The sequence below is a fragment of the Primulina eburnea genome, chromosome 4, assembly GCF_022965805.1.
Source record: "Primulina eburnea isolate SZY01 chromosome 4, ASM2296580v1, whole genome shotgun sequence".
Taxonomy (NCBI): Eukaryota; Viridiplantae; Streptophyta; class Magnoliopsida; order Lamiales; family Gesneriaceae; genus Primulina; species Primulina eburnea.
This window is the reverse complement of record NC_133104.1, coordinates 43,388,238-43,401,967: the sequence shown is the minus strand read 5'-3', so window position 1 is coordinate 43,401,967 and position 13,730 is coordinate 43,388,238. Positions and strand designations below refer to the sequence as shown.

The window sequence follows — 13,730 nt, the reverse complement described above, 5'->3', positions numbered from 1 at the left end:
ATTTTACTTATTTCCCATATTTATGTTTGTAATTTTATAAAATTGTAATTTATAATATCGATAAGACCATAGTTTTATATAAGAATTTTCAGAAAATTTATTATCTTGTTAATTTATCGAAACAAATTATCCAAATATGTTAGTAATTTAACATGACATTTATTCTTCATTTACACATACTTAATTCGGTGTGAAGCTTTAATTGAGATTAGAAAATGTATTTGTTGTAAATTGTAAGGTTATTGAGAAAATTGGTAGTATGAGTTATTATAACAATACAAGTGATTTAAGATCAAAATAAATTAAACATAATATTAACTTTAATTAAGTTTATAACAAAAAATTGTATGAAACGGTCTCACGGATTGTATTTTATGAGACATATATCTTATTTGGGTAATCCATGAAAAAATATTACTTTTTATGCTAAGAGTATTATCTTTTATTGTAAATATTGATAGGGTTGACCCGTCTCACAAAAAAAAATTCATAAAGTCGTCTCACAAAAGACATACTCTTAAATAAAATATAAAGGTTTTATAACGAAATATATTAATCCATTTTTTTAAATTTTTTTTGTAAAGTGTGGTTAAAACAATTGATTAACAACAGAAATGACGGGCTATAACGGTTCAATACCTCGACCCGTACCCGGTTTTCGTAGCCCTCTCCTCTTCCTTTCTTCTCACACACACACTGCACTGTTTCTCGATTTCCACACTAAAGTGTGCGTATGGCTCCATACCCACCCACCACCGATCTAAATGTCCCGGAAGCCACTGCTGCTACTGCTCATGCTTCGGACCCAACGCCGTCACTCCCCGCTGTCCAAAATCAGCCCGCTTATGCTGAAGTATTTTCTACAAAATCCAACTTCAACCATGTGTTTCTTTTTTACTTCGGTCCAAGTCTTTGGATACATTCTACTTATCTTCTTTTTTCGTGGGTTTGTGATTTTTTGTTTTTGTTTTTGTTTTCCTGTTTTGTGCAGATGATAACGGATGCAATAGCGTCGTTGAATGAGCCAAATGGGTCGAACAAGAGGGCTATTGCTAAGTACATAGAGGCCCGTCATTCGAACCTGCCGCCAACTCACTCATCACTGTTGACCCCCAACTTGCAGCGGTTGAGAGACGAAGGTCAGATTTTGATGTTTAAGCACTCGTACAAGCTTGCTGGATCTGTTCCTGCACCTCCTGTTTCCGTAAATGGGGCTGATTCTGTTGGGCAAAAGAAGCGGCCCGGTCGACCTCCGAAGCACAAGTCCGTTCAAGCGGCAGTGCCCGTTTTTGGTGAACAGTCCATGCCCGAGAACCCTGTGCCAGATACTACTCCTCAGTTGCAGAATGCGGCTACTGCGCTACTGGGATCGGTGAATGTTGCCGCTGCTCCGGTTTTTGGGCCTGTCGTGGGCGGGATCCCAAGAGGCCGTGGACGTCCCCCTAAACAGGGTGGAGTCAAACGTGGGCGGGGTCGCCCGAAAGTAGGGGGTCGCGTGCAGGCTATTGTTGGGAGGAGCAGGGGAAGGCCTAAGAAGAACGCTGCTTCCCCTTTCATGGCCGGGAACGGCCGAGGCCGTGGCCGTCCGCGTAAGGTGGCTAATGTAGGGGGAGGGTTGGCGGCTGTTGATGGTGGGACAGTGGGCCCTATGGCATTTGGGGTAGTTACTGGCGGTGCGTCGATTGTAGCAGGTGGTGGACTTCCTCAGGTGGCTGGGAAGCGCAGGGGGCGGCCACCAAAGGAGGCTGGTAGGGAGGTTAAAAAGCGTAGGAAGCTTAGTGGAAAGCCTCTGGGACGGCCGAAAAAGGTAAAACTCTGATATTTTGGGAATTCAATTTTAAATAAACTTATGTTGATTGTTTACAAACTACGAAGTATGCACGACTCAACATCTGTACTTTTTTCCATTTCATAATGAAAATGAAATCACCGGATGGAAAAGTAACTGGTGGCCTTTTCTCCGGATATGTGGACCTCTTGACAGTTCAAGTGCATCGTTTAGTTCCCTATATACGACACTTGTTGGTAAAGTTCGTTATGGCAATACATCCAATTTCAAGAACTGATTGTTCAGGTTTATGATGCCATTCTTTCGTGGCGTATTTAAAAATAGAATAAGCCTAAAAATGAGCTATTTAGGGGAATGAACTGTAGATGCAATTTTAATAATTTGATGAAGTAATATGAAAAGATTTTCTAAAATAAGGAAATTGAGGTTGCTGTTCAAATAAATACATTAACTCTTGGGGGAGGTTGTTGTGTGGGTAATTGCTGTGAAAAACATCACATTGTTTTCTCATTCCAAGTCTAGGAAGATCAAAGTCACAAGTTTCTTCCCTTGATGCAAATATTTTCCACTAGAGGTCTCTCATAGAGTATTCATCAACCGAATGTGCAGACTTTATGGATCAAGGGTTTGTTGGAAAATAAGGGATTTATACATTAACATAACTCATGTTGCGATTAGATTATTGTTAAACTCTGACATTATCAAAATTAATTTTAAATAAATGAGAAATTAATATCAAAAATATTTTGTTGAAATGTGCATCGTTGATCTTAATAGTGATTGGGATAACTCATATTCCACATTGAGAACTAAGGAAAAAACTTTAACTTGTGCTTGTAGCATGGGTGTTCACATTTGGGATGAGTGAAATAAGACATTTGATCTCACTAACCTTTGCTATGTTTCAATTTATTTCCTGCATTTTCTGAAAAATGTATTAAGATAATGATGCATCTGTGAATTTGTTTTCGAAATATGCTTTTTTTTAAATAACTGTAAATGAAGTCATAATAATGTATTGCATTGAGTTGGTGATGCCACACTATAGAATAATTTTTCAATGGTATATAATGTGTTTTAAGATTTGAAAGTACAATATATTGTGGTAAAGTATATTAAAAAAATAGAATATTTATTTCCGGGGAGTAGATAATCTTCGAAAAGTAGTCATTGATTATTTTAGGAGGTTTGAAGACGAATGAAAATAATTATGGGGGAAAGAAACAGAAAATTAGATTGTAAAGTTTGGTTTCAATGGAAAAAGATGGCCCAGAAATTAGATTTTATGCTAAGTATGAGATTTTCATCTGGACTTATCTTGAGCTATTGGTTTGAACAAACCCGGGACTCGAGCATTGACATGGTGGACTTTGGGCTTGGCTAAAGCAAGGCTCGGTCAAAGTGTATAAATTTTGCTGCAGGTCATTGGACCAGAGCCTTGGGCCAATTGGTAATTATTTAGACTTGACAAGAGTTTGACAAGCCTACTAATCCTATTTAGTATAAATAACTCCTAGTGCATATGTTTCATTATCTGCAACTAATCTATTAAAAAATGTCCTCGAGGCTTGCATTCTAGTGTTTTGACTTTTCTTGAACAAATAATTGTTTTGTCCAGATTTACAAGCCAACCAAAAATACAAATCCATCACCACCAATCTGGTTTTAACTTGGTGACAGTGGTTAATTGTTATTGTGTTCTAAATTTTTTGTCATGCTCAAATTTTTTGTTTTTGGATTATATTAAACTGACACGTTCATCTTTACTTTCATATATATCTATGTTGCTGCACTAGTTTATGGTTTGTGCTTTCTTGTCTATGGTTGCTAGACTGCATTAACAGCGGGTAGTCAAACTCCAGTAAACCCACAGCAAATCGTTGGCCTTGATCTCAAAGGAAAACTGCAATATCTTGTAAGTTTTCTACATATTTTGTATATGTTTGTTTCATTGAAATACACAAGTGATGAAATTTGTATTCATGGTCTAATAAAAATGTTATTGAACTTGTTGCAGCAATCAAGAATCAAGCAGACAGTTAACATTATAAAGCCACACTTGAGTAGTGAAGCTGCCTTTACCGCTTTGCGAGAACTAGAAACTTTAGCAGAAATGGATGTGAATGCACCATTGAACATTCCACACCAAAGTTAATGAGATACTAACTAGCGGACGGGGTAAACTTCATACTAACAGACCAGTTGGAAGACAAATAGAAGATGTTCAGTACATTCGGCAGAGTTGCGTAGGGAAAGGCCAGTTCAGTTCATGGATGAACAACTGGCAGAAGATAAGAGAGGATATTCATGGCAACTTGATTTAGGACAAAACCCGTTTCATTTTATTGTTTTTATTCTGTATGCTGCTGTGCAGATCAGGAATTTTTATGCAGTGTCGCCTTTTTTGGTTTCTTTTAAAACCTTACCATGAACTTTTTCTTAATTGAAATCCTTGTGTTGCAAGTAAGATTTAGTGTGACTAACTAGCGATCCTTGAGTTAGAGATGGTATGATGCTTATATTACTGTGGCATTTCACGTTGTTTGATATCAGGTGACTTTATTTCGAGTGAGCTTGCGTGTTTCAGCAATTCGATAAAATTAATGCTTTTTAAATAAAAAACTAATATATTTTTTTATAATTTGTGTCGAATTAGTGGTCGTTTTACAAAATTGACTTTATCACTGTTTTTTTTGTTAAACTAGTTTTTCACCCGTGCGATGTTCGTACAATTATTTTATCTAATTTATTATTAAAATTAGTGTGTATAATAATTTGTTTATTTTTTCAATAACGTGATTTTTTATCAAAGTGAAATATCTATTGTTTTCATATACATATAGATCTTAACAATGAAACACTGAATAAAAGAGTCATTTTTATATTTTGGTTGAAAATTAATATCACGCTTGTATTATACAATGAAAGAAATAATGTGTTTATCAATTATATTGTATTCACATATAAATTTATGTACTATGTAGAAAACAATAACTGTAACAAAATAAAATGATAAACATCATACAAACTTTTAATTAGGGGTGATCAAATTTTTTTATTAACCGTCCGAACCGCCCGAACCGAATTGCACCGCACCGCTTTTCATAATATTTTAGAAAAACCGCGATTAAAAATATTAATCATAAACCGCACCGCAAACGCGGTTCGGTTATTTTTTTTGCCAAGAACCGCACCAAACCGCACCGCCTAAACCGCTTGCCATAATATTGGTCTAGAATTATAATAATTTGTAAACAACATATTCAAATAAAAGAAGTCATCATTCATTATATCCTAACTCTCTTTAAAATTATTATTCTTACAAATAAAATTTATCTTTTTCTTAATTATACTTCATATTAGTCATTTATTAAAGTATTTATTTTTTTTGCTACAATATTTTGTTTGTAGTCTGAAGGTAAAAAAATTGATAAAATAGTGTAAATATCATTTTTGTTGTGAATGTGTTGTGTTGTTAATTATTAACTTAGTTTTGAATCTTGATTATTGTTTAATCTATTTTGATCTTTATATGTTTTGAACTATATTTTATATTTGAAAACAATATATTGTTGTTGTTTTCAAATAAATTATAATATATGTTCTAATATTTTTCATTAAAAAACCGTAAAACCGACCGCAACCGTATGAAACCGCTCAAAACCGCAAGACTGATTTTTTACATAAAACCGCGATTAATTTTTCAAAATACTAACCGACCGTATATGGCAATTCGGTTTGAATTTTTTTAAAAAAACCGCAAAACCGCACCGTGATCACCCCTACTTTTAATGTGGTTTTAATTTCAATAAATAATTTAAATTAAAAATACAAATAAACTAAATGGATTATAGATCATACAATTAAAAAAACAAATTACAAATTTTGAAAAATTTCCTTAAATACAGGATTTGTCGTTGAATTTTTCGGGTTGCTATCACTATCACATATCAAAATTTGTAGACTCTAAGGATTCGTAACTCTGGTTACATCAACGTACAACTGACCATGAATAAAAAACATGATTTTAAAAAAGTCTTACATAAGACAATGATTGCCCCTGACTTATGTTGATTATCATTGCATATGATACAATTAAAGAATACTGAACTGTCTTCATTGAAATTTAAAAGTAATCTTTAGATTAGAAGGCGTCAATGATATTCTTGGAATAACCACTTTATGACATGCATTACTTCCAGTAAGAATTTTTCCTTCCAAAACATTCCGAACCTTGTCACGATCAATCTAGTGTCATTGCATAATCTAAGAGAATGATCTATGGTTGAGATAAAATACATTATTAATTAAAAGAAATCATATCATTTGTAATATCACTTAACATATATATTGATGTTGGAATCAACATTTTGACTGAACCATGAAAACTGATATGTTGAGAGTAGACTCTCAAATCCATATTTTCTGTTTAAATATTTAAAACAAAAAAGAATTAAAATAAATGGAACTAATGTTAAAAAAACATTTATAATGATAACTCACAAAATAAAAGTATTCAAATATAAAAAAAATAGTAATTAGTATTTAATATAAATTTATTTAACATGGATTATTAACAATAGCCTACTATACAAATACATAATCAATTTGGCCTTGAATTAATTTAATTAACAAAATTTTCCAGTTGAGTATGTCAAATTTCATACATATATTTTAATTTTAAATATGTCAATTAACAATTTTTCCTTGATTATATTATTTTGCTTGAACAAAAAAATAAAAAAAATGGTAGTTTATATTAAATTGACATACAATTATTTTTTAAGCATCATAATAATTCGATAATTGTTGGTCTATGATAAAAGTTAATATATTGAATAGAAAAATGATTTTATACTATCACTGAAATAAATATATTAGATTTCAAAAATAAAATCAAATTTAAAATTAATTCATCTAAAATAGAGATGCAATTTTTGAGTTATAATAACCTTACATCTATATATTTATGTCATTAATTTTAAACTAATAAAATGATTTCAACGGAGCACAATTTTTGAAACATGTTTCAAATTTGCAGAATTCATATTTAAATTTTGAATAACAATTTGAATTTGGTTTATAATTCCCATAATGGAAATTAATTTCTGGATTTGAAATTTGAAATGTAATTTAATTTAGTTTGTAATTCCTATGAGAGATTCAAATTTCAAGCAGACATTAATATACAGTTTTAATAATGAATTAAATATATTTATACATTTATTATAATATATATTACTATATTTTTCGTGTATTTCTTTTTTTAGAAGGTTATTTAGGGGGGAATTTACTAAATTTAGTAATAACTCAGCTTATATATATATAGATATATAGATATAGATTTAGATTTAATGAGATTTTGTAGAGATTTTTTGTTATATATATATATATATATATATATATATATATATATATATATTGTCCTCACATTTATAAATGTACTTAAAATGATGAGTGATTCTTATATGATATCGTCTCACGGATCATAATCTGTTATACAGGTCAACTCTATCAATATTTACAATAAAAAATAATACTTTTTGATAGATAATCCAAATAAGATATCCGTCTCATAAATACGACTTGTGAGAGTGTTTCACACAAGTTTTTGCCTAAAATGATACTAATAATATAATTTATTATATTTGACATATAATAAAAATTGATTTCAAAAACATTCTCGAGTTAGTACAACGTAAATTATTAAAATTTAGAATATATTGATTTAAAATAAATTACATAACAATTGAAAGAAATTAGAGACCAAACTTTGTGATACCTCGTTCATACGTAATGAATTTCGGAATAAATTTTCGTTTCACTAATAAATTATTTTGGGATGTTTAGTGACTAAGAAAACCTATATTTTCAAATCTAAAATTCTGTTGTTTAATTGATTTGATTTAGTATGGGATTCACACAAATCTTCTTTATTTGTTTTTTTCCCGAAAAATTCAATGAAACGAAACTTATTTATATTAAAAAATATTTAAATATAATTAAGTAAACATCAATAGATGAGCAATGAAAAGGAATCAGATAATTATCACTAAAAATTTGTGGAAAAAATATTTTGACATTTTTTTTTAATTATTTTTCCGACGTACCACAAAGTTAAGGCTCCAACGGTCCAATGATGTTCGAAGCCTAGGCCGTAAACCTTATTCATACTGAATCAAATCAAATCCTATCCGCTCCCACTCCCACTCCCACTCCCGATTGCCCTTTTCTTCAATTTCTCTCTGTATACCTCGCCCCGATCAGATTTTCATTTTCTGCGTATATGGACCTACCTCTGGATCCATTTTCGTCCACTGAACCCATGGTCCCCGCTGCCGCTGCTCCCCATCACTCAGCTTACGCCGCCAATCCAACACCCACCAACCCCGCTGCCCACAATCACCCACCTTATGTTGAGGTACTTTCTCTAATACCCATCATGGTTACAACGAACTCTTCTTTCTCGTTTCTTTCTTCGATTTGTTAGTTCTTTTTTGTGGGTTTTAACTTTTTTTTTCCGTAGATGATTACTGCGGCTATAGCGGCGTTGAATGAGCGGAACGGGTCGAGCAAGAAGGCTATCGTTAAGTACATAGAGTCTCATTACTCGAACCTGCCGCCGACTCACTCAGCTCTGTTGACTCATCACTTGAAGCGGTTGAAGAACAGCGGTCAAATTTTGATGGTCAAGTACTCTTACAAGCTCCCTAGATCTGGTGTTTCATTACCCGTGACTGCAAACGGCACCGTTCCTGGTTCTGCTGCTTCTATCGGATCAAAGAAGCGGCCTGGTCGCCCTCCGAAGGCCAAGTCTGTTCAAGCTGCCGTGCCTGTTTTTGCTCAGCAGGACGTGCCGATGAATGATGTTCCTGTTGTTGTCCCGGGGATGGTCGAACAGCAGAATGCGGCTGTTGGGCCACTGGGTCATGTTGCTGTTGGCCCGGGTGGTGGGAATTCAGTGAGTGGGGTCACAAGAGGCCGCGGTCGTCCGCCTAAACAGGGTGGGTCAAAGCTTCGTCCCCAAAAGAGTGGTGCAGTCCAGACTGGGGTGGGGAGGGGCCGGGGAAGGCCAAAGAAAATCGCTGCTCCTCCTGCTGCACGGGTGAAGCGGCTAGGTAGGTCACGTGGGCGACCACGGAAGGTGAATAATCCGGAGGTAGGAGTGGCAGCTGCTGGTGCTGGCGTGGTGGGGCCTGTGGCAATTGGTGCTGCTATGGATGGTGCCCTGCCTGCAGGGACTGGAGTTGTGTCAGAGGCAGGGAAGCGAAGGGGGCGACCACCAAAGGCTGGTGGTGAGGCAAAGAGGCCTAGGAAGGTGGCTACTGCGGAGCCCAAGAAGCCGAGGAAGCTTGGTGGGAAGCCTTTGGGCCGGCCGAAAAAGGTGAAACTCTTAATAAGATAATGTTGATTTTAAGTGACGTGCTGGTAAATGCTTCGTTATTATTTTAATCTCATCTGCTCCTAAGGGCAACATCAGGTTATGCTTAAAACCTGCAAATTTAGCTCAAATCTTCAGAAGTAGTTGTTTCCATTGATTGCAGGTCCAAAGAAATTTTGCATGGAGTGCATTTTTATGTTTTACTCATTTGGATTAGTAAACTAAAGTTAGAATGTACTGCTATTGTTTTCATCACCATTGTGAGAGGTTTTATTTAAGAACCTGTCTTTTGTTGATTAAAAGTTTTGGCCCCTTAAATCTCATTTGGAAATATCCTCACGCAAAACTAAAATCTGGTTTTGAGGTTTAGTTTGTGGTGAAAAGAGACTCTGTTTTTAGGAAGCAAAAAATTCCTTCATAAACTGTAACATACTAGGTGTGAAGTGCTCGTTTTATTTATTATAAATACATTAATATGTTTACTTCAAAATATTTCTAATGCAAGAAACCCCTGATTTGAAGCTCATTAAAGTTTTTATAAAATCTGATGGTAGTGGAAAATATTTTAAAATGTCGATCGACATCAAGTTACGTTGCTACGAGAGTATTACCAAATGCCAAGTTTGTAGTCTTTTAATACGTAGCCCCGAGAGCATTACCAAATGCCAAATTTGTAGTCATTTGGTATTTTTTCTTGCCTTCATATGATAGTGACGTATCGAACCATGCGAAGTTGTTAGACTATTTTATTCACTCGGCGACAAATTTAGTTTCACCAACCTAACTCCCTTTTTAGGCATTAAATTGTGGTGATTCGAAACTAGCTCATTTAGTGTTTGTTGTGTAATCTTCTTTGTGTTTTAAGGTGTAAATTAATATTACGCTCGTCACTATCTTAGTTGTCCTTTTCAAGAACTATTGTAGCGTTCATCAATGGACTTTATTCTCTTGAGACGATATTTTTTTGATCTAGCTCCCATTTTAAGTGTTAGCTAATTATACCTTCACATGGTCAAGTAATTTTTACCGCATGTTAGATGTAATTTAACTTCCATTGTTCATCATTTAAATTTGCTGCTGAAACTTCTAAAAAATTTGTCTGCGCGAGATTTAACTATCCATATTGAAGGTTATACATGCGATTTTAATGGTTTTAGCAATGGTAAAAATTGCAAATTAGATAAAGAAAAACTCAAATTGTTTTTATAAACGCAAATCTAAATGAGTTATTTCACGATTTTGGTATGTTTTTTTCAATGACCAAGGATATTGTTATATTTTTCACCACTGAGTTTATTGAAGAGATTTACTTAATGAATGATTTTGTCTATAGCGTTGAAGGATAATATAATTGGGCTACCTATGTCCAAATTGAAATGTTACTTCATTATGTGATGAGACTAATGCTTTCATGTTTTTCCGAATCTTTCGCAGATTGTTAGCCACATTTACCTCGTATAAAATATTAGGCTATGTTTGTATTAAGTTCCTCGAACATGTTCCATCTCCTAATACAACATTACAACTAAAATATTATCACCACATTTTCATTTTTTCGCAAAAGTGTAATTTTATTCAATTTTTAATTACCATAATAATTATTATTATACAATATTCTAACCTAATATGTTGATCTTTATATATATAGCATGATATCACTTACTAAGGCATCCTTACATGAAATGATAATTTAGGAAAACATATCTCCTCAATCAAAACATAAGCTACAATCTTCAATACAATCTCTAAAAACATATTTTCAGGAAACATAAAATTTTTAAAATGTCATGAATGAAACATAGTTTTAGTATTTAAAATGATATTAACAAGTAAGAATTGTATAAAACACATGAGAAAATGTGGGAAAACCGGAAAGTTATCTTTTGTTTCTTATCAAGTATGGACCTAACCAGGAGATTGTATTTGGGTGGGCTAAACTATATATGATATAAGTTGTTTATGTGAACAAAATTCCGAATTAAAAAATCAATACATCAATCTCCTAGAAGATTGAAAATTTACTTTTTTGGGTGAGGAAAAAACTTTTCTTGGATCTTTTATTCTCCATTCTAAGAAAATATTTTAGTGGACTAGGTCTTTGATTTCAAATTTACGAGTACAGAGTTTTAGCACAAAAAGCTCGGAGACACACTCTCCATTCCATTGTAAGAAAATATTTTGGTGGACCCAAGAGTTTGGTTTTAAATTTACGAGCAAGGATTTTTAGCGCATAAAGCTCGGAGACACACCCTCTTCATTCAAAATGATATCATCCATATGAACCATTAATATTGTGAGGGTCCGTTATCCTAATCACGATTTATTAACATGCAATCATGATTAATCAATAAACATCGGAAAAGTTAAAAAAATAACATAGAGCCGATGAGACTCGATAATAACATAATAGAACTCTCCAAATATATACATATAGTATCTGGGAGATGGCAACACTATGCAATACTTAAATACAACTGAACTCTTGTCTCAAGAAGCTCTGGTACTTCCGGATGCTTCCTTTCGAGCACATGTTGTCGAAGCACTTTATCACCCTGTTATGTTCACACACAAAAAACACGATAGCATCCCTATCGAGGATTAGAAAATCTAGTACGAGACATCAGAAAACTACGATATCTGACATAGAAATGCAATGATGTCATGTATGAATGGAGTGAATGAATAGGTGCAAAATATTAATATCAGGAGTCAAATGATTGGTAAAAAAAAGATTGCTGCCCATTTAAACCTGTGGCAACCACGATAAGAGGGGTATTGGAAGAGATGATTTGAAATGACTCGATAGTGTGGTTAACTTGAAATCTATCCTAATTATTCGAAAAATAACTACTTGGGATTTAAAATCCGTTGTCGAGCGGATTTTGCCGAACAAACCAATGGATTTGTTATTACTTATTATGTATTTTAAATTCATGGCTCTAAATCCATCCATCTAAACGCTACCTTAAGAAATTCAAACAAAAACAAAGAGAGCAAGCAACCTTTAAGAAATTCAAACAGAAACAAAGAGAGCAAGCAACCTTAAGAAATTTGAAAATGCCTTCCACCCATTTTTTTATGTCTGGTTTTATTTGAGAGAAATTGAAAGTATTTTTTAAAAAGAGAAAAAGATTTCTCAAAACTTACATCTACCCCCTAATCTGTAAAGGTCTTTGTGTATGATTGTTGTCATTATATTACAAGTTTCTTGACAAAATGGTAGATTTTATTTTGACGTATAACTATGTTACAAAATTGAGAAGAAGAAAATTGATGAGCCGGAGTTTGCATCGTGAAGGTTCTTGGATCGGTTTCTTTTTTGTGTGATGATCTTTTTTGCATGTTTTCGTGATTCCCTATTAATTTCCAGATGAGCATGCAAAAATCTGTGTTGCTTCTCTTACTAAGGTTAAGCGCAGTCATTTATGTTACTAAAATATTTTTCCTTGGCTTGTGTGATTGCTAGCTTGCATCAGGAATCGTGGATCAACCTTCAGACAACCAGCTCCTGATGGCCTACCTCGATGTTAAAGGAAAGCTTGAATATTTTGTAAGTTAGAGAAACGTTTTAGCTATTTGTGTTATTTATATATTCTTTTGTAGTGGATTTGGCAGCCATGAGCTATGTGCTTGGCAGCCATGATTCATGTGAACGCACATAGCATGTCCAAAACCTAATAGAAAAATAAAAAGTTGGACTCAGTGGTAATGTGCTGTGTGCAGTGCGTGGCATGTTTAAGACATGACAGGATTTTTCTAATTATTTCTCGTAATTACTAAATTCAAATTTTAATCTATTTGTGATTCTTATTTAATGTACATGTTGGAACTTGGAAGATAGTTTCAATTTTTGAGATTTAAGAAGTATAATGGTTTTTATATTTTCGGAGGATCGATTGTCTGGCTATGTTTTTAAAAAACCTAACCATGTTTTCAACTTTAAAGCGCGCTAAAATATGTCAAGCCATGCACATCTTCAATTCGAATGTATACATACACTTGCTTTGCGGCACATTGGAGTGTCTTGTCTCTTTCTTTCTAGATAGTAATTTCATATTCATGTTCTAACTGGCGTGTATTTAAAAACTTCTGCAGCAATCAAGAATCAAGCATTCGGTGAGCGTTATGAAGCCACAGTTGAACAATGAAGCTACAGCAAGTGCACTGCAAGAACTAGAAACTCTAGCAAATATGGAAATCAGCTCATCAAATGCTCAGCCCCAACAGCCTCAGCCCCAGCCTCAGCCTCAGCCCCAATGTTAACCATCGCTAATTTGCTGACTGTCTGAATGGACTCGGGTGTGTATCTAGATGGGAGATTCGCGTCGTGTACTGTATGGGGTAGTTTTTCTTGAACACGATCAGTTCCTTGTGTAATTATGTGGATGATTAAGAGTATGACTTGTATGCTAATGTCTTGTTTTGTATGTAGCTACACTAATTAGGACAAGTGCAGTGTAGTTGTTTCTTTTCTTGGTGCCATGTGTATTGTTAATTCCTATGTTGAATCTTTAAACTTCGGCTGGCCAGTTTAGTTATGTGTTGCTTTTAATATGTGAA

The 13,730-nt window shown here is 33.9% G+C and overlaps 2 protein-coding genes across 2 annotated transcripts; both read left to right on the top strand.

Annotated features, from left to right (window-relative positions):
• Positions 1-628: 628 nt before the first annotated feature.
• On the top strand, positions 629-4,252 carry LOC140829305 (uncharacterized). The gene is made up of 4 exons (XM_073192397.1): positions 629-853; positions 992-1,807; positions 3,621-3,704; positions 3,807-4,252. Exons 1-4 carry the CDS (start codon positions 734-736, stop codon positions 3,942-3,944), a joined length of 1,158 nt encoding a protein of 385 aa, XP_073048498.1. The 5' UTR covers positions 629-733; the 3' UTR covers positions 3,945-4,252.
• A 3,697-nt stretch (positions 4,253-7,949) lies between these two features.
• Positions 7,950-13,719, top strand: LOC140829303 (uncharacterized). The gene is made up of 4 exons (XM_073192395.1): positions 7,950-8,210; positions 8,316-9,173; positions 12,637-12,720; positions 13,266-13,719. Exons 1-4 carry the CDS (start codon positions 8,076-8,078, stop codon positions 13,431-13,433), a joined length of 1,245 nt encoding a protein of 414 aa, XP_073048496.1. The 5' UTR covers positions 7,950-8,075; the 3' UTR covers positions 13,434-13,719.
• The last annotated feature ends 11 nt before the right edge of the window (positions 13,720-13,730 follow it).

What these genes read in the sequence shown, in the direction of transcription:
- LOC140829305 (XM_073192397.1), top strand. Translation starts at nt 734, where the DNA reads ATGGCTCCATACCCACCCACCACCGATCTAAATGTCCCGGAAGCCACT. An exon ending in ATCAGCCCGCTTATGCTGAA is followed by an intron (nt 854 to 991) that starts GTATTTTCTACA and finishes TGTTTTGTGCAG; the next exon opens with ATGATAACGGATGCAATAGC. An exon ending in CTCTGGGACGGCCGAAAAAG is followed by an intron (nt 1,808 to 3,620) that starts GTAAAACTCTGA and finishes TATGGTTGCTAG; the next exon opens with ACTGCATTAACAGCGGGTAG.
- LOC140829303 (XM_073192395.1), top strand. Translation starts at nt 8,076, where the DNA reads ATGGACCTACCTCTGGATCCATTTTCGTCCACTGAACCCATGGTCCCC. An exon ending in CTTTGGGCCGGCCGAAAAAG is followed by an intron (nt 9,174 to 12,636) that starts GTGAAACTCTTA and finishes TGTGATTGCTAG; the next exon opens with CTTGCATCAGGAATCGTGGA. An exon ending in AAGGAAAGCTTGAATATTTT is followed by an intron (nt 12,721 to 13,265) that starts GTAAGTTAGAGA and finishes AAACTTCTGCAG; the next exon opens with CAATCAAGAATCAAGCATTC.